This window comes from Equus quagga, unplaced genomic scaffold, assembly GCF_021613505.1.
Source record: "Equus quagga isolate Etosha38 unplaced genomic scaffold, UCLA_HA_Equagga_1.0 268.1_RagTag, whole genome shotgun sequence".
NCBI classification, from domain to species: domain Eukaryota; kingdom Metazoa; phylum Chordata; class Mammalia; order Perissodactyla; family Equidae; genus Equus; species Equus quagga.
The window spans coordinates 2,211,077-2,234,133 of NW_025799869.1; the positions used below are offsets into that span (position 1 = coordinate 2,211,077).

Genomic DNA, 23,057 nt, shown 5'->3' on the forward strand with positions numbered 1-23,057 from the left:
CGGGGAAGGTCGCCTCGGTTTTTCCCCTTTTTCAAAAATCCACTGTTAGTCCCCAAGTTTTGCACCTCGTGGGAGCCCACATTCCCGTGCGAAGCATGGGCTGGGCTGTCCATGTGCCTTAACGGGATGGTCTGCTCCTGCAGTGCATCAACCGGGAAGCGCGGGCGGCCAACTTCTCCAGCTCCCTCAACCTGCCTGACAAGACCCTGCAGTTTGTCAAGGACCACCCTCTGATGGACGACTCCGTGACCCCGATAGACAACAGGCCCAAGCTGGTCATAAGCGACGTGAACTACACGCAGATCGTGGTGGACAGGACGCAGGCCCTGGATGGGGCCGTCTACGACGTCATGTTTATCGGCACAGGTGGGTAGGAGCATCAAAAGTCTGCGTGGAGCCAGCATCTCCCCGCTGACCCCAGTGGTTTGTTAGAGCATGGAAGGATTTCTGAGAAGTCCCCACGCCTGTGTGGCTACAGATCTCTGTGACCATCAGAGCACCGGGGCATTGGTTAGAAATGCAGGTCCTGGCTCAGATCTGGAAATTCAGGTCTGGCGGGTCTGGCCTGGTGCAGAGGGAGCCCGCATGGTGCCCTGCAGGCCGGGCGAGAGCCACAAACAGCACGTCCCGCCTCCCTGCGCCAGCAGCCAGGTTCAAGACCTGTCCTGACTTGCTGTGGACTCTGAAGCAGGCGCTTCTGGCATGGGGACCGTGGCCAGGCACAGCAGCAGCTGGCAGGGCCCTGTGGTCAGCCCCGGGTGATTTCCAGCCGTGCCTGTGAGCAAGTGGAAGGCTCTGCCCTCACCTGCCTGGGACCCCTGGTGGGACAGCACCCCCAGAGGCCAGCAGAGCCCAGGAACTGTCTCTCGTTTGATCTGATGGCACCATGTCCCCTGTGCTGATGAAGGATCTTACTTAGAGTCCATGGTGGAACACTAGTTCATTTTTCATAGAAAAATGAGAATAACCCACATCTCTTGTTTATGATGATTAATTTTGCCAGTGGGTTTTCATTTTTCATTTTTAATGCAAAAACATCCGTTTCTGTGTCTCTTGTTGAGGGAACAAGTTGAGAGGAAGGAGAGTGACTGCTGGCCGCTGTGTCTGACAGTCCAGCATCATCCCCTCTGGGCACATCGCTGACCTCTGCTTTGACCTTCCAGACCGGGGTGCCCTGCACAAAGCTGTCAGCCTCAAGAGCAGCGTCCACATCATCGAGGAGACGCAGCTCTTCCCAGACCTCAAGCCGGTCCAGACTCTGCTGCTGTCTTCCAAGAAGGTAGAGTCACCTGGGCAGGGGACCTCATGCCTCGGGATCCCCGGGCTGGGGCCGGGGCTGGGCCAGGCAGCCCTGTCGTCCTTCTGGCCCAGCCAAGCCAACCTTCGGGCTCTTAGAGAAAGGCCTTCTGTGAGCCGTGCGATTTGGGGCAGAGGGATGGTGAGCTGGGGAGATGGAACTGTCCCCTAAGAGTCGGCAGAACCTCACTGAGTTGCTGGGCCGACTTCTGATGCTGTGGGGTGTGCCCTGGACTGTGAAAATATTCCTGTACCCTTACCTGGTGAGGCTGAGACCCCATCAGCGGGTCCGTGTGCTGGCGACGCAGCTCACCGGTCAGCACACTCAACTCCTACTCTGAGAAATGATGCGTTGTATCTGCCAAGCCCCCTCCCCTTCGACAGGGCTTCCTCCTGCACCAGGGTAGGCAGGCTCACCCCAGAAAGGGCCACGGGTGAGTCCGAGGCTCTGAGGGCTGTCCCGTCTCCGTCTCTGCCATTGCAGTGTGAGCGCGACCGTGGACGTGCGTAAAGGAGTGAGCCTGGCTGTGTCCCAGCAGAGCCTTGTTGATGGACACTGAGCTTTGCAGTTCGTGTAATTTCATATGTCACAAAATATTATTCTTTGGTTTTTCCTCAGACATTAAAAAACATGAATCCCGTTGTTAGTTGGGCTGTGTACAAACAGCCGGGCCGTGGGCTGCAGCCCGTCTCCGGCCGTACGTCCATGGTGGCCGTGGGGAATATGCCGCCCTATTGACAGCTGAGGTGAAGCAGTGAAGAGCAGAGCGCAGGCTGGACACCAGGCCACCTCATCCAAGTCCTGGGTCCATGGCACAAGACTGGACAGGCCAGTCGTGCCTCAGTTTCCCCATCTGTACCCTGGGGGATGATGGACTGAGGAGGGTCCCGGCCCAGTCCTGTGGCTGTGGTAAGGACCTCACTTCTCCTTGTAGCGTCCCCCAGTGGGGCCTTGTGGGTGTCCCCCCACTGTGACCCCTGAGCTGACAGGCTCTGGGGCCTTGGCCGTGCCGGGCGTAGTGCCAGAAATGGAAGCGTGGCTGTGGGTCGCGGTCCCCTCGCTGCAGGCCCACCACTTGGCCCCTCCACCTGCGCCCCGTTTGTGCAGCCCCGCTCAGGGCCCAGGCCCGGCGCCCCTGTGCAGGAGGGCATCACTCTGTTGCTCAGGGTTTCTGGTGTGATCCATGGTAGTCTGAGGCCCCTTCCTGTGCTGGTTCTGGTGGGGTCTCTGGCCAGCTTGTAGGGCCCAGGCCCGAGCAGTGGGCAGCAGGAAGGGTCCCCCATCGGATGTCACTGAGCCCGAGAGCCGGGCAGGAGGGAGCAGGCCTCCGGGTCCAGCGTGTTTGCAGCCGCCGCCCACGTGCGTCCCTCCTTCCCGCTTCTCCTAGGCTTAGGGAGCTGGATCTGGTCTCCAGACTCGTGTTACACGGTCACCTCCCTCCCACCCTTCTGCTTTCTGTCTCCATGAATTTGACCCCTCTAGGGACCTCATATAAGAGGAATCACACAGTATTTGTCCTTTTTTGATTGGCTTGTTTCATTTAGCATAATGTCCTCAAGGTTCATTCGTGTTGTGATACTGTGTCAGAGTTCCTTCAGGGCTGAATAGTATTCCATTGCATGTATATACCACATTTGGTTTATCCATTCAGCCATCAGTGGACACTTGGGTTGCTTCTTCCCCTAGGCTACTGTGAATAGTGCTGCCAGGCACGTGGGTGTGCAAATATCTCTTTGCGTCCTGCTTTCAGTCCTTTGGGGACTACATGGCAGACGTGCTTTGTGTGGTCGTCTTTGAGCGCATGGAGCAGGCCGTCTGGTTTTCACGGGGACCCTCTTTAATGGTGAGACCAGCCTGCCTGGCACAGGAGGGTAAACATGGGCTTCAGCAGCTCCTTCAACTCTGGCCACGTCTGCCAATCACCTGCCGCGGGCTGGACACGGCCTGTGTGCACAGAGACCAAGACATGACAGCGTGAGCCCAGTGCCGCAGCAGAGGGCACAGTCACCCGGGGGGTGGGGACCAGCGAGGGTCCAGGCACATGCTTCTCAACAAATCTCACGAGTGCTGGGTGGCACCTGGTCAGGTTGGGCTTTTTTCTTCTTTAAAATATTTTATTTTGAAATAGTGTTAGGCTCCTGGGAGAGTCGGGGTGACAGTGCAAGGAGTCCTTGTGGGTCCTGCCCCCAGTGCCCATCTAAGCCGAGGGCTTCCGCTGGCCCAGCGCCCTCACCAACCTCTGACGTCGGATGCTCACGTTCTCACAACGTCCTTTTTGGCTTCAGGGCCCCATGAGGCCTCGGGCGTCTGGTCTCTTCGGTCTCCTATGGTTTGGATGGCCCCCTGTCTGTCCTCATCTTGGTGGCCGTGACACTTTTGGAGAAGACTGGTCGGGGTTTTGGGGAATGCTCCTCGGTTTGGGCGTGTCTGATGTTTTCTCGTGTTTAGATCAGGGTTTTTGGGAGACGACCTTGGGGGGCATGTCTCGGGGACATGGAATCAACATGACTTCTGAGTTACTTGACTTCTTTATCCACGCTGTCCCCACGCCCTGGGGTCAGTGGTCTGGCCCCCAAGGCGGGTGTGTGTGTGTGGGTTAAGCCCACTCCTGGAAGGAGGAGTGTCGACAAGTTTGGGTGTGTATGTTCCACCCCGCAGTGGCTGACGCTTGTGTGTGGGGGGTCTGGAGGCGCACAGTCACCCGGGGCCCGCTTGCCCACTGACTAATGAGTCCACCAGCGGCCCTGTCTGCAGCCATCCCTGAGCCTGTTTCGGTGTGCTGTTCTGTCCCCTCCCTGCCACATTTGTTCATTGGAATCGGCAAGACACCGTCACTTCTGCTTCACGTGCGCTCAGCCCAGCCCTTAGGGGAGCGAGGGCTGGGGGCTGCGTGGCCTGAGGGACAGGGACGGGGGCCAGTGGGCCGGGCCCGCCCTCCTTGGCGAGGTGTCAGGCAGGGCTCCCTCGGCAGCGCCGGCTGCCTGTTCTGCTCTGCGTGAGTGTCCGCACCCTCACTAGGGACCTTCTGTGGCCCTGCTGGCCCTTCGAAGTGGCCCACTTGGCCTTTCGCCCCCGGAAATTGTTCCTCACCTCTGTGAGCCACGTGATGCTCGGCTGTGATCTGGGACAGCATCCCCCTCCCTCCTTACGGATGCGGCGGGCACGTGGCCTCATCTGCTCAGGTCTCCGCCGACGTGGACAGGCCACCCCTGCGCCTGGTTCTCTCTGCCACTTGTTGTCACAGTTTCAATCCACTGCAGAGGGGGACTTCCCTTTCTCTTGGCTGTGCTCGCACACGGTGTGTCTGCGACCTCTGGCCTTCGATGCGTCCCTGGCCAGGAGATCTGCACTGACCCCGGGGACTTTGAGCCCCAGCCAGACTCTGAAGTTAATCCCGGATGTGTCCTCTGCGGATGAAGGCTGTGTCCTCTGCGGATGAAGGCTGTGTCCTCTGAGTCTAAAACACTGACTTCTGGGTAAACTTGGGAAGCGTCGGATTTAGCAGAAAGGTCTTTCTAGGACGTCAAGGTGGGCCGGGGGCTCCCAGGCAGAGAGGGTGAACGCCCAGTGCCCGGATTGCCCGCGACCCCTTCTGCGTCAGCACTTCTGGGGACGTCTGCGGGAGAGCTCGTTGCAGCTATCAGTGAAGAAGTTGACCAGCGCTGACCACCGGGCACCAGCTCTCTGCCAAGGGAGCCAGTGGAGGGAGGGGCGCCTGCCCCAGCCTTCCGGGACCCTAGGAGGAGGCTGCTTTGCTCTTTGCTGCTGAGCGTGGCTCCGTTTCCCGGTGTATCTTCCTCCCTTGTAGATGTGCAGGGGTGATAAGCAAATGCTCCTCACCTCTCTGACTCTGTCTACCGGTATTCTGTTCCCTCTCCACGCTCTTCCCTCTGGGCCCAAGCTGGATTCAGACAGTGACACAGGCTATCTACATCCTAGAGCTCACGTCTGGTGGGCACAGGGTTGGGGTCGGAGGCTGTGCCCTTTGGCCCCTGGCCGGGAGGACAGCTGGGAGTGTCAGGGTAGTGGTCTCTCTCCACATGGAATTGGGCTAAATAGCTCCACCCCCAAAGAAAGCGCAGAGACACATGCTGGACGCGGATGGGGCAAGTGACAGACAGAGGCCCAGGGCTGCTCAGAGTTGGCGTGTGGGTTCTGTGTGGAGACGGTGCCCTGCCTGTGCTGTGACTGTGCTGTGGGTCTGACCTGGCCTCGCTCCAGTCCTGAGCGAGGGAGGCTTGTCCCCCTCCAGGGCACAGGGGAAGATGCTCGTGCCCGCTCCCCGTGAGTGGAGAAGCAGCCCCTGGGGCCCATCCCCACCGTTCTCTGTCTCACACCCACAGGGCAGGAAGTTTGTCTATGCGGGTTCCAGCTCGGGCGTGGTGCAGGCCCCCCTGGCGTTTTGCGGAGAGCTTCACACCTGCGTGGACTGCGTGCTTGCCCGGGACCCTTACTGCGCCTGGAGCCCAGCCACTGCGGCCTGTGTGGCCCTACCTGAGACTGACGGCCCCAGGAGGTACTGGCCCGGGGTTGGGGGGAGGCGACGCTCTCGGGGGCCCCCGCCCACCCTGCAGTGAAAGCGTGTGCATGTGCGTGATCCGTGCTCCATTGTCTTGCAGGGATCTCATTCAGGAGATGAGTGGAGACACGTCGGTCTGCCCCGGTGAGTTGCTCCCTCTCGCTGCCCCCACTTCAGGAACGGCTGGGTCTTGTGACCATTTCACGGTGCTTTGGTGTTGTGGCATTGTGCACATTTTCTTTCTTTCTCTCCTCGGAGCAGAGGTCAGGTATCTCGTGGCAGACCCCGTGATGTTTCTCTGTCCCTTTTGTTGCAGAAAAGGATGTTGGAAGCCACACAGAGTGTGTTTGTTTCCTGGAAAGCACTGTCCCTCCCAAGCTGTGACGTCCACTCTTGGGACACTGGTCTCGTCTGCTTAGCTTGGGCTCCTTAGACAAATCCAGAACTCTGTGAATGGGAGGGATCAGTCCCCCTTCCCCTCGGGTGACCCCACGCCCGCCGGGAGATCAGGCACACCCCAGCTGAAGGTGGACGTGCCCTGGGCTCCTGCCCTCCCGTCCCTGACCCCACAGCTGTCATCAGTTAAGACAGTTGAGGAGGACGGTGCCGAGGGCCACCCAAAGGCTGGCGTGCCCGGTCGCGGCCAGCAGGAGTGTGCGGCGTCTGACTCGGTGCCGCCCCGGAGTGCACAGTGGGTGGCTGGCTGCTCAACTGCCCTGGCCTGGCAGGTTTTCTCCTGGGAAACCAGGGTGCAAAATGGGATTTCTGCCGCTCAGAGTTGCCTCCGATTTCTTTGTCCCGTGGGCTGCCATCTGGGGCTCATCTTTGCTTTTCGGTCACGCATGTCTTTATTTCCTTAGTTGTTCTGGAAGATTCCATGTTGCTCCAGTGGGTGAAACTCTTGTGTCCTCTTGTGCCTATTAATCTATTTTTAAAGGAAGTTACGTAGCGAGCAGGGTTGTTGACACTGTGCACGTTTATTTTGATGTTCCAGATAAAATTAAAGAAAGTTACCGGCAGCATTTTTTCAAGCACGGCGACACAGCAGAACTCAAATGCTCCCAAAAGTCCAACCTGGCCCGGGTGGTGTGGAAGTTCCAGAACAGTGGGCTCAAGGCCGAGAGCCCCAAGTATGGCCTGGTGGGCAGGAAGAACTTGCTCATCTTCAACCTGTCGGAGGGAGACAGCGGGGTGTACCGGTGCCTGTCGGAGGAGCGAGTCAGGAACAAGACCGTCTTGCAGGTGATGGCCAAGCACGTGCTGGAGGTCAAGGTGGTCCCTCGGACCCCAGTGCCCTTCACCTCACCGGCCGTCCGGACCGAGGGTGGTAGGATCACCCCCAAAGTGTCAGCGGGGCCCACCCAAGGCTCCTCTCCCCAGACCCCAGCTGTGCGGGCCACTACACCCCGTGCCATCATCCCATCCTCCAGCGCTGTGCCCACCAGCATGTCCCGCAAACCAAAGATGGTCAGCAGCGTGGTGTCCGAGGTCCACTCAGAGAAGACGGTGTATCTCAAGTCCGGCGACAACCGCCTCCTCATGTCGCTCTTCGTCTTCTTCTTCGTCCTCTGTCTCTGCCTCTTCGCCTATAACTGCTACAAGGGCTACCTGCCCGGGCAGTGCCTGAAGTTCCGCTCGGCCGTGCTGCTCGCCAAGAAGCAGCCGGTGTCTGACCTGTCCGACTGCGAGCCGAGCGCGAAGGAGACGCTGGTGGAGCAGGGCAGCTTCTCGCAGCAGAACGGGGGGCAGCCCAAGCCGGCCCTGGACACTGGCTATGAGACCGAGCAGGACACCATGGCCAGCAGGTTGCCCACCGACAGGGAGGACTCGCAGAGGATCGATGACCTGCCGGTCAGGGACAGGCCGTTTGACGTCAAGTGTGAGCTGAAGTTCGCCGACTCAGACGCGGACGGGGACTGAGGTCCGCTCGGGGAGGTCCGTGTGTCGCCGTGCAGTAGCCTCGTCCAATGCCTGTCCTGTGCGTAGGCAGCCCGTCGTCAGCCAACCTCAGTCTTCTGTGTCTTTTCTCTCGGGTCGAGCTTGTGACTTGGTTCTCTTTGTCCTTTCGGAAAACGGCGAGCGTCGTGCCGCGGCGTCCCTCGGTGGGTCGGAGCAGCTCGGGCCATCCCTGCAGGTGGCCGTGGGGCAGTTGGCGGACGGTCCTGGCCCAGGAGGAGTTGTTCTTGAGTGCCCCTCTCCCAGCAGCCACTGAAAGATAATTTAATTCCAGATTGGAAATGATGTTTTAGTTTATCAGATTGGTAACTTATCGCCTGTCGTCCAGATTGGCACAGACCTTTCCTTCTGCAACGTTATTTTTTAGGATTTTGCTTTAATTGTGTCGGTGTGTTAGGCCATTTGTTTGAATTACTGAAGCAGATGTTTTAATATTTAGAAGATGTACATCTTCTAGGTTTTGTTGTATATTAGGGTAAGATATGGCTTATGTTGCTTACGATTCTCAGGGATAAACTTACTTTTGCTGAATACATTCTTTCTGCTTTTAGAAACGTAGACAAAAGCATCTCTTGAGCACACTTGCTTTTTTTTCTTTTAATTTTATTCCTTGAGGGAAGCATCATTTTCAGAGAGAGTTTCTTTCTGTACTTTTTTTCTCTTGTTTTAACTTTTTCGAAGAAGCGAGGGCAGTGGAGGATTGGCCCACGACGCGGGGCAGGGCTGAGCGAGGGACAGTGCGCAGGCTGGCCCAGAGCCGGGGGCACGAGCGTCGTACCATCTGATGCCCACGGCCCTGGTGGAAACCTCCTGTCCAGACAGATGGAGCGCTTGCCAAGACTCTCTGGTCATCCGAAGGTCTCCTTCTCTTTGCTTCCATCTTGCACCCAGTGCTGCCCAGATGTTCTGCCTGGCCTAACAGCCGTCCACAACTGGAAGAGAACTGGGCAGCGGTGGACAGATGGGCCTGTGACCACCACACCCCCACGGACGCCACCATCGCAGACCTGCTGGGCCTGACGCTGTCTCGAGGTGCGGACAGGCGGTGAGGTCCACCATCACGGACTTCACACTCCACCTCCCCTTTCTGGAAACCCACAAGAGGAGACTTTTTTCCGTGGCAAGGAGCAATAAACTCTGGATTTTTGTGTGCCTATGTGGACGGTGTCGTCTTCCAGCATGATCAGATTCAAATGCTTTGGTGTAAACATTTGTGTTTTATAAGATTTACTTTGTTTTTATTTTTCTACTTTGAATTGTATACATTTGAAAAGTAATCAAATAAATGAGAAGCTTATATCCTTGATGTGGGCATGTGCTTTGCTGAGGCCACATGGCCTCCCTCTCTCCGAGCGGGGCTGACAGGCAGGCCGGGTCCCCCACGCCCCACACACGTCCCGGGCGGCGCTGGGCCCCTCTCTCCCCCCGTGCTTGGTCTCCGCTCTCTGCATGCAGCGTGTTCTGACGACTCCTGCCTCAGTGCCTCTTTCTTTTCTGTCCTCTGTCTCGCAGCCTCATCTCCTCTGCCCCTCCCTTCTCCGGGGTCCTCCTCCCTGTCCTGTCTGGGCCCCGACTCATCTTCCTCTCCCCGAAGCCCCTGGCCAGCCGTGGGCTCAGGGCCTGACAGCCACCCGCGGGTCACCTTGCTGCCGCCCTTCCTCAGCGACCAGGCCCAGCACGTGCATGCCCTGGGGACCTTCCACCTCTTCTGCCAGGCCACAGGTGAGCAGGGCACCGTCCGTCCGGGGTTGGGGGTCTGGGGGTGGACCTCCTCCTCAAGCACCGCCTTCCTGGCTGCATCCCTCAGAAGTTTCCTTTCACTTCCTACAGACTGCGGGCTAACCAGCTGTTCCTCAGAGGGCCAGACGTTAGCGGTGTCAGGCTTTGTGGGCCACGGGGTGGCCTCTGTCGCAAGTCCTCGGCTCTGCCTTCAGAGCCTGGAAGCCAGCCACACGTGGGCCTGGCCAGGCGCCAGTCACCCTTGATTCCCACACCCCAGGCGGCCAGCTGGGCGCAGCGGCGGCTCACCAGTTCTGGTGTGTAGGGTTACCTCTGTGTCTGCGAACAATTTGGGGATGACGTGGCATTTGGAGATTGGAAAAATTAACTTCAAGCCTCCAGAATGGGAGCCAGTCTCTTGCTTTGTGATGTTTAAACCCAAAAAAGATTGAGAGTCTAGGGCAACCCTAGCTGGGACTTGGGGGGCGTTGGCCCCATGTCACATCGTACTGGATCAGGAGTCAGCCAAACACACGTTTCCAGAGCACACGGGCTGCAGGCAGCGCCCCAGTGGCCTGGGTCCCCCAGGTGTGGGCGGTGTGTGGCTGATGGGTAGTTACAAAGAGAAACCAGGTGCTGGTTGGTGCCCCGGCTGCATCCTCTGCCCGGAGCAGAGGAGTGGAGTTGAGGAGGAGGACGAGCACCTCCTGTGCTCTTCTTTTTTTGAGATTTTAGACAGACTGAGAAAGCTGCTCAGAGGGCTAAGCTGTTGCCCATCCCTCTGTCGAGTCAGCTCATGGTCCCGGGATTGGCCTGGGTTGCCGGGAACCAGCCCATGTGACCGCGGTGGCTCTGCCGTGGGCCTGGTGGGCCGTGGGTGGTGGGCCATGGGTGGTGGGCAGGGAAGTTGCCTGAGAACAGGGCGCTGTGCAGCCAGACCTTCAAGGGGGTCCGTGTGGCCCCGGTCGCTGCTCCATGCCGGGGGCCGGGCCGGTGTTGGGCCTCCAGGTGCTGCTCCTCAGCTGGCCTGTCTCCCTGGGGACAGGCATTTAGAACCTGCGTCTGCCCCCTAGGCCCTCCTGTGGTGGTGGCTGTGGCCTCCCAGGCACACTTGGAGCCCCCTGGTCACTGGGAAAGTGGGGACGCCCAGTGCTGGTCACACGACCATGCCACGGCCCAGGGCCCTTGCTGGGGGTCCAGGCAGGCCTTGTGGCCAGGCTGGCATGGGGTCAGGATCTATATGCGCTTAAATGTGGGCTGCTCAGGGGTGTGTGGCCCATTAGCTGGGTGGGTGTGCATCCACACGCATTTGTGCACACGGCCCCTGGGACTGGGACAGCACCCACAGGCTGGATCGGGGCAGCACCACTCCAGGTGTTTCAGACACGGGGAATGCAGTGCAGGGTTCAGTTCCAGAGATGACAGCGGGTGGGGACAAGGTCAGGTAAGGCCCCGAGTCATAGTGACCACAGAAGCCAGTGCTGGACTCGGGGCAGGAGAAGCAGGGTGCTACTTAGAGCTACCCTGGCCACCAGCGCAGCCCCGCTGCCAGTGCTGCCGTCGGGGCTGCTGAGGGGCTTCAAGAAGCCAAGAGACCTTTCTTCCTGGCGACGGCCGTCTCCTGTGGTCTGGCAACCTGGCCGGAGAGGGGACGGGGCCCGAGGAGCTGGGATCATAGGAGCCCGCGTAGCAGAGCCTGGAGAGCAGGGGGAGCAGCGTCTCATGGGGCTCAGGCTGCGCAAACGGAGGGAAACTGAGGCCCGGCCACCCCACCCTCCTCGTGTGCGCTGTGTTCTCTCTGAGTCGGCTGCCCATCCGGTACTGTCCCTTGTTCCACTGAGGCCACAGCCCGAGGCTCGGAGGCACCCCCAGGCAGCACCGGCCTCTCCAGGTAGCCTGACGTGGCCTGTGCCAGCAGGAGGGGGGCCGCCCAAGGCAGTGTCAGCGAGGCCACCCTGAGGGCCAACCAGAGGGCCACCCAGAGGGCCCCGTCTCCAGGGCTACAGACAGAACGCCTCACACACACATCACACGTACCACATACCATATGCCACATACACATGCCCATATACACACTCCACAAACCACACCACACACATGCACCACACAGTCACACACCACATGGTCACACACCACACTCACTCGCCTCAGGGGGGCCTCCTGCACCCCTGGAGGCGGGTGTGGTGTGCTGGGCCCCTTGAGGGAGACGGCAGGCAGCGGGGTGACAGGTGGGCGCCCTGGAGACAGCTGGGGGGCGGAGCCCAGGGGCCAAGGAGCCTCCTGTCTCCCTGAAGGCCCGCTCCCACACCACCCTCTCAGCCAGGAAAGCAGGAGGTGGTCCTCAGGGACCCAATGATGGCCCTTCAAAGACCCTCTCAGCCACGTGGTATTACACCTGCCCCCAGGAAGCCTGCTGGTCCTAGAGGCGCCTGCTGTGGTGGCCTAGCAGCCCAAGCATGTCCTTTCTCTCCGAGGGCCCGTCCCGGCACAGCTCGCAGGCTGACATCAGGGACCCCAATGACACATGCGAATCTAGGCGTATGGTGCCCTTCCCCCAGACTGAGCCTCGAGCCCATGTGGCTCTCCATGCCGGTGAATGGCGGTTCAAGTGCAGCATCTCTGGCCGTCCCCTGCCCCGAGTCCCGGAAGGTGCTGGAACCAAAGGCCGAGTTTCTTTTCAAGCCTGGGCTCTGTGGAAGTGTTGGTTCCTGCCGCTGTGGCTGAGGGTGCCTCCCTTTCCAGGGTACTCCAGTGTCGTCCCCGTGGGCTCGGGCCAGGGGTCCCCGCAGAGCTGGCTGTGCAGCCGTGTCGCAGTGGCTCCAGCTCAGGCCAGACCAAGGCCAGCCGGCCTCTTACCGCGAGCGCAGCCTCGGAGCTCAGGGACTCAGAGGGGTGCCCTAGCCCCCGTCCTCTCTCCGTCTCCTCATCTGCCCAGTGGAGTGTGTGCACCTGTGTGTGCATTTACACGTGTATGTGTGTGCCTGTTTCTTTGGGTCCAAAGCACACTGCATGCTGGGATCTGTGGGCCGCGCCTCCTTCCAGGACCTCCTTCCAGGATGGGAGTGCCAGAGGCGGAATGCCTGACCTGGCATGGTTCTCCAAACTGCTGGCCAGCTTCCGGGCAAAAGGGGTGCATGTGGCTTCTGGAGAGTTAGGAAAATGCTGACACGTACAGGAGAGGTCCTGAGCTGGACAAGTCAAGGAGGCACGTGGTTGTGTTTCACTTTTCTGAAATAGTCCACGCTCCTCGTGGCAAAATTAGCATAGTATAGATGAGGAAAGAAGTCACACCCTGCCGCACGTAGGCACACTCGCTCTGTGTTGTTGGCGTGTATGAGTACGGATGCAGACAGGGGCCACTGACAACGTCATGTCCGTACACAAGCACATACAAATCATGCATTTGCACATGCAGGCGTACACACACACAGAAATAGATCTGTCTAGTCTTTTACCCAAAGTGGAGTCTTTCTCTACCCTGTGGGCTCTGCCTCTAGCCCTCATGTGACTGTCTTTCTATGTCAAAGTTAGAGCCATGTCATTTTTAAAACTGGGGAACCTCTCTATTTTAGGTAACATTGGGATGTTCAGGTTTTGGGAGGCCTTTTATGTTTTAACTGCAACATTAGAAATCAGAGCTCTTTAAGCCACTGGGGTCAGAGGAGGCAGCAGAATTGGCAGCAGAAAGGCGGCCTGCGGCTCAGAGGGTCCCCGTCTCCGAGCTCCTGCAGTGACCGTTGGCGTGAGGGTGCGTGTCCGGGCTCCTGAAAGGCCAAGGCCGACCCTGGGGGCAGGGGACCCATGGATCCCGCACTGTGCCAGAGTCTCGATCCTGAGTGTGTCTGATGACCTAGTTTTGTCAGAAGCTGTGTCTCTCATTCTACTCGTGATAATCCACATGCCTTTACAACAGAGTGGTCCTGTTCCTTGGTTTCTGGAGGACTCCTTGTGGGCAGGAGTGTCATCCACAGAAGGCATCCCTCTAGTGCCCCCATGAAGCTGGGCACCGTGCCAGTCCCTCCTATGCCTCCCACCGCGTGGTCTCTAAAGCGCCTTCTTGCCGCATAAGCTTCCAGAGTTTAGGACCTGGGTATTTTAGGGGTCACACTTCAGCCGACCACAGAGTCTGGCAGCTTTGTGACGGGCTTGGGACACCCCGAGGAGGAAAGCCAATAAAGCTGGGGTGGCAGAGACCCAGGAGAGCCCCTTTCCCTCCCAACCGGGTCCTCCTGATTTCTGGGCCGTGCAGGGGAACGCCCTGTCCTGGGGATCCGGTGTGAGCATCCTTGGTGCGTGCAGCCTCTGGGTGCTCAGAAAACGGCTCCCCAGGGGATGTGCCCAGGCAGCCAGTAGCTGGCAGGAGGACCCTGGGCGTGAGCATGGGAGGTGGGCCAGCCCCATGGTAACTGGCCCCAGGGTCAGAGTAGACCACAGGCACCAGGATGCCTGGAGAAAGGCTTGCCTGCATGGAGCTGCACAGACAGCAGTGGGGGCACCGGTCTGGGATGTGGTCAGAGCACTTGGGTTGGACCCCATCACATCCCCCTCCAGCTTGGGGCTCTCAGGCCCCACCTCTAGGATGGGTCCGTCTCCCTTGATGAGAGGCTGTTGCTCCAAGGGGCTCTGGTTTTGTTGCAAAGTAGAATCTGCTGTGCACCAGCGGATCCCTTAGACAGCCTGGGGCAGGTTGGGGCAGGACAGAGCCAACAGCCCCTACAGAGCGTCACCCCCAAGCTGGGTGCTGGAACCTGAGGCTGTAGGAGCCTTCCCAGGGCCCAGAGGAGCGGATGCACCTTCCAGGTTGGCGATGGCTCAGCTGTGCTAGGGATGCACGAGACTCTTGCCAGCGCCCCACAGAGGCGGCTGGGAGGGTTGCCTGGCATTCTGATGTTCCCAAGCAGGCCCTGTCGGGTGGGTGGGTTTGGCCTGCTGCCCTAGGTCCCCACGGGTGTCGCAGTGAGGTGACCCTGCTGACCGGTTTTAACTTTCCCTCTCTTTTTAATCTCCTCTGCCTTCGGAATGAGTCGGATAGTTTTAAAAAAGAATTAATGGAACGTAAGTAATTAACATTTTTCATGTTTTGGTACAGTTAAATACACATTTAAAGAATATTTAGTGGTGCTTAAGAACGCCCTCATGATGGAGGTGCGCGGTAAGTGTTTTCCGTACTGTCCGTGCTGCAGGAGCTCTGGGTGTTCGCGGAATTTCGCTCCTGAAAGGTCCTGGCCCCTGTTGTTCGGGGTGACAATTTGGCCCCAGCTCAGGCCACCCAAATTCTTTGTCCCAGGCCTGGCCATGAGAACCTTCCAAAAAGCTCCTGGGTCCCATCTTGGTGACTCTAGTTCAGGAGGGGCCTCGGTGCACCAAGGGTCACCGCTGGGCAGTGCTAGGGCATGAGGGAGGAGGCTGGGCCTTTTTAGAACTGACTTCAAAGAAAAGTTCATGTTCTCGATCATAATGCCTCATGAGGATCAGTTTTCCTAAAGTTAGATTCCACCAAGATGCCCATCAGCCAGGAATGGCTAACGGGATGTGGTCACATGGTGCGCTCAGCAGTGAAAGTGCTCCATTCTGTGTTCCACTCGATGGGCACCTGGGTAGCTGTGTACGGATGTGGACATGTGTATACGTGCACGTATGGACGTGCAAATATAGGTAAGTGCGTGGACTTAGATGTGCTTGTGTGCGTATGTATGTGTGTGTGTATACAGATAGAGAGAGTTGCCTAGGGGTAAAGTATAAAACACTTTAGTGGGAAAAACAAATTATAGGGAATCAAAAACAAAAATCCTGCAGAGCAAACAGTAAACAGACCTGGGAGGTCTTGTCCACCAGGCCAGGGTGGCCAGCGAGCTGCTGGCCCAACTACTTTTGAATATCTTTCAGAATTTCCTTCAGAGTCTATGGCGCATTTCTTTCTTTCAACACAGCATTTTATTTTTATAATGAAAGCAATATTTGTTTCTTGTAGTGGATTTGGAAACTCCAGGAAGGTATAAAGAGCAAAATTTAAATGATCTAAATTAACCCCCTGAAGGCAGCTGCCACCAGTACTGTGGCCATTTGTAGGCCTTCTCTCTATGTGTGCACATGAATGTGTCCACATACACATGTAGGTGTGTACACAAATGTTTACACGCAGGCGCTTGTTTTTCTGTTTAACATGACATTAGTATTTTTCTGTGTTATTCTTCTTAAATGTGATTCCTAACGAAGGATGGACAACACAGGTGGCTGCCACACTCCCCGACTTCTCACTGACGGACCTGGCTTCAGTGACTCCTCCATGTTCCCACCATTGGCTTGGAGTCATTCCTAAGATTGTCCAGCTCAAGGGTCTGACTTTCTCTTGGGAGGAAGGTTCTCTGAGGATCCTGAATGTAGTGGATCCCTGATGAAGGGACCAGATGGGGTGAAGAGGTGCCAAGTTGGTCACATGGGGACGTGATTGTGCTGGGAACGTATTGAAAGTAACCTTACTTGAATTAGAAATCTCTGCTCCTTCTGAGACACCCAGCTCGTGACAGAGAACTCTGCCCAACACCTCGGCCCCTTTCCCCACCTGCGTCTGGCCGTGCACATGCCCCACGTGCTCGCACACCCAAATGCCCATTGCTTGGGTGCTGGTTTTTAACCTCCTTGGCCCTGTCACTTGTTGATCCTCCTCAGTGAACCCAGCCACAGGTAGACAGACATAGTCCTTCCACTGCTGACCGTCCTCCACGAAACCACTTTTTATTTCCCATTCCCCAGCTGGGGGGCATTAGGGAGAATCCAGCTTTTAAAAACCGAGTCTTGGGTGGTGTTGTGATCAGGTAGGGGCTGCTGTGGTCTAGGTTGGCCTCACAGCACGCCCCTTGAGCGTTGGTGTGGTCCACGCAGAATAGCAGACATCTGTCAGGGAGTCAGGTCCCTAAGCAAGGAGGCTGGAAGGCACTTGTCGTCCATGCTGTTAGGGTGCCCGCCTGGCACAGGCAGAGGTGAGAGGGGGCAGCATGGGCTAGCGGGGCCTGGCCCCAGCCCCCACCGCCATGGCTGGGAGCAGCAGGGGCAGAGGGGCCGACACAGGGTTTGTGTGTCCCCCAGGGCCTGCAGGAGGGCCTGTGTCACCTCTCCTGCCCAGCTCTCAGGGGCCAGGGCTCCAGGGCAGACGCCATCTAGCGCCTTGCCCAGCCTTTGCTGCTGTCCCAGCTCAGCTGGCAGTCTGCACACACGGGGACAGGAGCCCAGGTGCTCAGCTGGGCTGTTTCAACCTGACCTCAGTCCTTCCTTCTGCTGACTCGAATGAAGCCAGCATGAGAGCAGATCCAAGTGGGGCTGCCCTGGCTTGTTTGTTCCTGAGTAGGGGAGAGGAGGTGGGCCTGACTCAGCACGGCCCCCGGGCCCCAGGGTGAAGTCTGAAACCCACAAGCTCATCCAGCAGCATCCGACAGATGGGGAAGGCGGCCCCAACCGGCTGCTTCTCATGCTGGATCAGAGCCCAGATCTTGCTCCTGGCTCCCCGCACACTGGTCTTGACGGCCCACCGCCCTTTCCCGTTAGTGTTGGGCTGGAAACTGGTCCCACGTCCTGTGTGAGAGGCAGGAAGCCCAGGTGTGTGCTGTGCTCCTGGCCCAAACCTGGCTCCTCAGAGCTCAGACCCCAGCCAGGGCCCAGTGCCTAGAGCAGGAGAAAGGTACCCCGTCCTCCAGTCTGCAGTGTCCACTCTCCTCCAAGCCCTTATTGCAATAGGACAGGCCCTCAGCACTTCTCAGTGCCCCTGCCCACCCGGGAGCTCCCGGTGGCAGTCCCCACCCCAACAGCCTCAGTGTGTGTCCTGGGGACACAGCTGTGCATGCATGCTTTGGAAAAGGCGACTGAGCAAGGCCAAGGATCAGGAAGCCCATGGGTCAGTGTTTGTACCCCCTTTCTCCCAGGGGTCACTGGGGACCACAGCAGGAACCACATGGAGGCCTCCTCCAGGGGAGGGGCAGGGACTGAGCTGAAGGCTGCTCTGTCACCTGAGGTCCACCAGGGACAAGAGAACCCCTAATCTGGGTAGCCCCCGTCCCTGTGCCGGGGCAGTTTCTGTGGGTCCTAGTGGGCTTTAGGGGACAGGGGTGGAGATGGTCTGTGTGCCTCCAGGTCCTGCGGATGTTCGCTTCGTCTGGGAGAAGAACGGGCATGAACTGGAGATGTGCGTCCCTGTGCAGACCCACGCGCTACCCAACGGCAGGACCCACGTGCTCAGCTGGCTGCGGGATGCCATCAGCGAGAGTGCCGACTACCGCTGCTCCGCACTCTCCTCAGCGGGGAACAGCACCTCCGGAGTGCGCGTCTCCGTGCTGAGACCCGGTGAGTGAGTGAGTGGCCCTGCGACCAGAGGCCTGGCCTGCCCCTCCCATCTCACAGCAGGCTGCAGCAGCCCAGGAGTGCCACTGGCCCTCAGCAAGAACCACGAGTGAGCACATGCACATGCCCACACATGCACACACAGACATCATACACCAAACCCTGGCTGCCAGCCCCCATGCCGGGGGCACGTGTGACGGAGGGCGCTGAGGCCCGGCTCCCGTGCGGGTAACTCTTCTTGGCTGTCGTTAACCCTGCAGCAGCCCCTGCAGCCGTCTGTCACCCTGACCGGCAGCCTCCCCACACCCTCTGCACGGTGCAGTGTCGCCCTGCCCGGGGCTGCCCTGCACCTACCTGGAGGCCGCAGAAGCCACTCCCCTCATGCTGGCCGCAGCTCCCATCACCTGGGCACTCCTTCCAGATTCTCACCTCGGCCCTCCTAGTGGGGCATCAGGGCAGGCAGTGTCGTAAGCGCCTGTCCTTCCTCTCTCTTCATCCTTGGACAAGAGCCCACAGGTTGCACAACCCCAGCCTGACACCACTCCCCGTGTGGAGGCGTGCCCCCGTCCTCTGGCTCCCCACCGCCCGTGGCCGCACGTGACTGCTGGCTGAGCTCTGTGCAAGCGCACGGTCTTCTCCTGCCTGCTGGGCTGGTCACTGTGGACGCCGCGCCCTCCACCTCTGGGAACTTGCCTCGAACGTTTATTCGCTCTTCTCCACTCGGTTTCCTGTGCTTCCAGAACTGTTTCCCAAGATGTTGGGCTGCCTGGCCTGGCCCTCAACTCGCCTGTCTGCTCTTCCCTCTCTGCCTCCTCCCTTGCCCACTCCCGTTAGCTTTTCTCAGCCCCTCTCACACACGATACTGCAGTTCATCTCACTTGCACGTTTTTATTGCTTGCAGCTTCTGTTCTTGTCACGAGGCTGCACTGTCCCCTTCACTGAGCGGGGTGACTGCAAGGGTGTTCTGAGCCCTCTTCCCCCTCCCGCTGGCCTTTTCTGTCTGTGTCATCCTTCTGTTTCCCTCAGAACTCTCGGCACCCTTCAGTATCCCCTTACATGTAGGACAGGGGCACAAAGAGCCCTCCTGTCGGGGCCCCTTCTCCACAGGGTGCCGTCTCTGCACTGACAGCATTTGAGTTACCTGGGGCTCGTCAGAAACGCAGTCAGGCCCTGCCTGAGCTACTGGATCAGAAGTCTTGGGGGGACCTCGTGGGCTAACACCAGAGGAACTGGGCTGCCTGGCACCTCTCCGCTTCCCTGTGGGCTGCAGTCCCGGGGGGCCTGCTAAGCTGCAGATGGACTCAGTGGGTCCCCCGTGGTCCACACTGGGAGCAGCCAGCCCTCCAGGTTGACGGTGGGCCAGAGGATGGGATCTCACCATTTAGTGTGTCCATGCCCTCTGCTCCTGTCTGCTGTCAGTGCAGTCTGCCCTCGGTGGTACCCAGGCCCCAAGCCCGGCCTGTGCCCTCTGAGATGACCAGTCTCTCCTGCAGCGATGGAGGGTAGAGCAGGGAAGGGCCTGGGGCCAGGCTTCAGCCTCTGACGTGACCCGCCTCGTGGCGGCCTGGCGCAGAGCCGCGCTCCTGGCCTGTGAGGCGGCTCCTCGTCCGTGCTGCCGGCCCGGGTCTCAGCTCTCCTGGGTCTGTGCTTCCACTCGCCCCCTTGCTTTTCAACTTCCAGGTTTTTGTTGTTTCCTCTCCTATTTTCTGCTCATTTTCAAGAGTTTTTATATATATGTATGTATTTTTTAAAAAAGCTTTTTTTGTCATCTTAATAGAGATTTGGGAGAAAAAAAATAATTGGAAATAGACGCTCCCACCCAGAACCTCCTTTCTTTTCATTTTTGTAAACTGCCTGTACTGTCAGGACAGTGAATCGTCATGTGCACATTACGTCCCATCCAGAGGCCAGGTGGGCAGTGCTGTGGGCACAGGGCTAGGCAGCGACCGGAGAAGCAGCGGGCACTTTGAAGCCCGCGATGTGTGACCTCGTCTGATTCAGAGGTCTTAGGGGGTAGGTACTGCTGTCAGCCCAGTGCACAGATGACGACAGTCACACAACTCACCGAGCAGTGAGCAGGACCTGACTTTGATGGCGGCCAGTTTTAGCCCTGAGTCACTACAGGCAGTAGACACAAAAGACAGAAGGCCAGGGAAGACACGGCTGCACCCGAGACCGGGCTGCTCGGTTCTGCTTGGGGTGTGAGGTGTGCTTCCTCTCGAGGGGGCTCGGGTTCTTGGAACCCATTTCTGAAACGAGTGACAAGAGCTGTCATCCAAAGCAACGACGTAGTTCCTTTCTGTGTCTCCAAAGGAAGACCACGGCAGTAAAGCTCATGCCATTTGACAGCCCTGCATGTAACTCGTGTCCAAAATGCAGGATCACACACACACACACACACACACGGCAGGCCACGCAGAACAGGTAGCAAATGACATCATGGGATGCCAGCCCTGGTTGGCTGAGCTGGGTTCTGAGCCTCGGCTCCAGGCTCCCTCAAGGGGAGAGGAGCAGGAGGAGCCCCAGGGTCTCTGCATCGTCCCATGAGGTGTTGGCTTAGCCCTCTCCTGCCTGGACCCTGTGGCCCTGGGAAGTAGCTGCCACGGGAGCTGGTGGTCTGGGGAAGGGCGGGCAGGGATGCTGGCTGTGGAGGCCCCCTGGGCCAGGAAGGGGAGGCTGTGGGTACGCAAGGTACCATGAAGGCCTGTGAAGCTGAGACCTGGAGCCCCGCTTGTCTTGCAGAGGCGACTCACCAGAAGTGGACCCGAGAGCTCACCGCCTGGAGGGCTGTGGCCGGGGAGCACGACCGAATGATGCAGAGCTGGAGGAAGGCATGGGTACGTGGCCAAATGTGGGCCTGCGGGTGGGCAAGGGGCCGGCAGGGCAGCCACTACTTCCAGGGGCATCTTGTGGGGTCCATTCTGCCAGTGGGCTCCACAAGCTTCCTCTTGCCCACAAAACACTTCCACTCTCTCAAGTCTGCAGCTCTCCAGCCCAGGCTGAATCCCTATGGGGTGGGATTCAAACCTGGAGGTGGCTTAGTCTCGGCTGGGTGCTGCTTGGGGAGCAGACCAGGAGTGGTGGGCATGTGGGCCACCAGCGCACCGTGTCCCAGCACTGGGGTGGCAGGACAGGCATTCCCACGTAGGCAGAGGCATCCCCGGGCTCCTGAGTCACTGGTACAGGCTTCTCAGTGGCCAGCACAAAGCAAGGCCAGAAACTTTCCACAGTATGTGCTGCCGCACTGAGGAGGGGCCGCAACAGCTCCAATCCGGGGCCTTAACGCGTCCTGTGTCCACTGGCTGCCCAAGGCCCCTCCTTGTTGCCACACAGGCGGAGCCTTTGTGACTGCTCCCTTCCAGGCTTAGCTGCGCAGGCTGCCTCCCGCAGGCCCTCCAGGACCCCCCAGGGGAGGGCACATGAGACGGGAGACTTGAGGCCTCCGACCACGTCTAAGACAGTGCATGGGAGAAGCGAGGTGTGTGCTCTGCCAGGAATTGAGACCCCACTCTTCTTTCAGGAAAGCTGTAACCAGGACAACTTTTAGCCACCAGGAGGCCGTGCCAACCCCACTGCCACCTGCCATGCACTCCTGCACTGGCCCCAGGACAGTGAGCTGTCACCTTGCCTGCCTGGAGGTGGCCATTGGCCTGTGCCTAACTGGCCCCTCCACAGGGTAGGCACTGGAGAACGCAGAGCCCGACTGGACCTGTGACAGCGCCTGGAACTTTTTCTTTGATTAGGTGCTTACATGGAACGTAGGGTCTGTCTTGGCAGAAGCGGGAAACCAAGACAGTTAAGAGGCTGCACAGAAAAGGTGGCTGTGCTAAGACAGCAGTGTGTGTGACGGAGCCTTCTCCAGAAGCACTGCTGTCACGCTCCACCGATGGCTCTCACATGATCTGAGTATGTCACGCTATACGAGTGGGCCACCCCCAGCACAGCACACAGTGTGAACACGGCCCCTCCTGACTGCTGGTGTCAACGGGCTGTGACCCACACCTGCTGCCTGTCCCCACCTTCAACCTTAGCCACTTAACCGAGGCACACCACAGGGAGAGGGAAGCGAGGCTCCCAACGAAGAGCATCTGCCCGAACCTCGAATGATGATGAAGCCCTAACTGGGAGCTGATGTGGATCCGGAGTATCTTTGTGTCACTCCTCACTCATCTCCGAGTATCGGACTGCTCACAAAGCTCTGAGTGTGCGCCTGTCCGCTTGCAGCTTCGCTCTGAACCCTGAGGTTGTCTGAGGCAGAAAAGTCCGTCGTGCACTCCTGGTGCCACGTCTGATATTCCCCCGACGGTGCGCATCTGAGGAGGGCTCTGTTACACCTGCTCCTGAGTCTCTCGGTTTCCAAGCTGTACCTTCTAGACTCCGCTGTGTGCGTGCATGTGACGGCCCAGGCCCACCACTGCTCGGCCCGGAGCCTGACAGGCGTTTCTTCTTGATTGAGGAAGGAGAGTTTTTGATGGAATGCCAGTCCGTCGTAAAACCAAAACCTCTGTTACAAATAAAGCCGTGCTTCTCTCGTGCCCCTCGCAGATAACACATGCGCGCCCAGCCTCGTGACCGCAGCCTGTGCCCGGAGCCCGCATTCTGAAGCTGGGTGCCTGCCTGTGAGAGCAGCACGTGTTTCCCGCCAGTCACTTCCAGCACCCACCGAGAACGAGGCTCCCCGAGGACGCTGACCTCGGGGTTGAAGTTGCCCTCGTCATCCGCCAGGGTGCCTGCCCATCTTGCCAAAGGACCGGCTCTGGCTCACAGGCCATCCGCACTGTGATGCAGTTTTCTGTAAAACGTGGCTCAGCTCCCGTGCGGTACTAGCAGCTGCTGAGTGAACTGCTCGACGGTTGGGGCCTTCCCCTTGGTGCTGTTTTCCGTCTATAAAGCCCCACTGCAGTCTGGATACAGTCAGAGCACGTTCACGCTCAACAGAACATGCAGACACTTCCGGTTCCCACAGTGGTGTTCTGTTGGAAAATGTGCTTATGAGGATGAGTTCTGATTCTTTGCACTGTTGAAAAAAATAAAGGCAAAGAGTTCCACGTTTGCTCAGTGAGCTGAGTCTGTACTGGGAGGTCCCAGCGCTGTCGGCTTCCTATAGCACCGTCTGCACAGCATAGGTCACTGTGTCACTTGCAGGGGTGGCCTCACCAGGAAAGTGACAGTGAGACTAGGGCAGCCCAGGGTCAAGCCACATGAGAAGCAAGCTCTCTGGGTAGCTGGTCACCT

General features: G+C 58.6%; 2 protein-coding genes across 6 annotated transcripts in view; both read left to right on the plus strand.

Annotated features, from left to right (window-relative positions):
- Positions 1 to 9,076, plus strand: part of LOC124233877 (semaphorin-4D-like) — a 91,955-nt gene extending 82,879 nt beyond the window's left edge. For all 5 annotated transcript variants that reach the window (XM_046651136.1, XM_046651134.1, XM_046651133.1 and 2 more), the window contains 5 exons: positions 144 to 366; positions 1,164 to 1,279; positions 5,641 to 5,813; positions 5,917 to 5,960; positions 6,811 to 9,076. In XM_046651136.1, the coding sequence (XP_046507092.1) occupies positions 144 to 366; positions 1,164 to 1,279; positions 5,641 to 5,813; positions 5,917 to 5,960; positions 6,811 to 7,736 (1,482 nt within the window). In that variant the 3' untranslated portion in view covers positions 7,737 to 9,076. The remainder of the gene's footprint in view (positions 1 to 143; positions 367 to 1,163; positions 1,280 to 5,640; positions 5,814 to 5,916; positions 5,961 to 6,810) is intronic.
- LOC124233859 (uncharacterized) lies at positions 7,784 to 22,875 on the plus strand. The gene is made up of 7 exons (XM_046651116.1): positions 7,784 to 7,794; positions 8,695 to 8,817; positions 9,367 to 9,494; positions 9,707 to 9,808; positions 17,616 to 17,825; positions 20,565 to 20,659; positions 21,343 to 22,875. The coding sequence occupies exons 1-7, from the start codon at positions 7,784 to 7,786 to the stop codon at positions 21,367 to 21,369; spliced, it is 696 nt and encodes a 231-aa protein (XP_046507072.1). The 3' UTR covers positions 21,370 to 22,875.
- Positions 22,876 to 23,057: the final 182 nt, after the last annotated feature.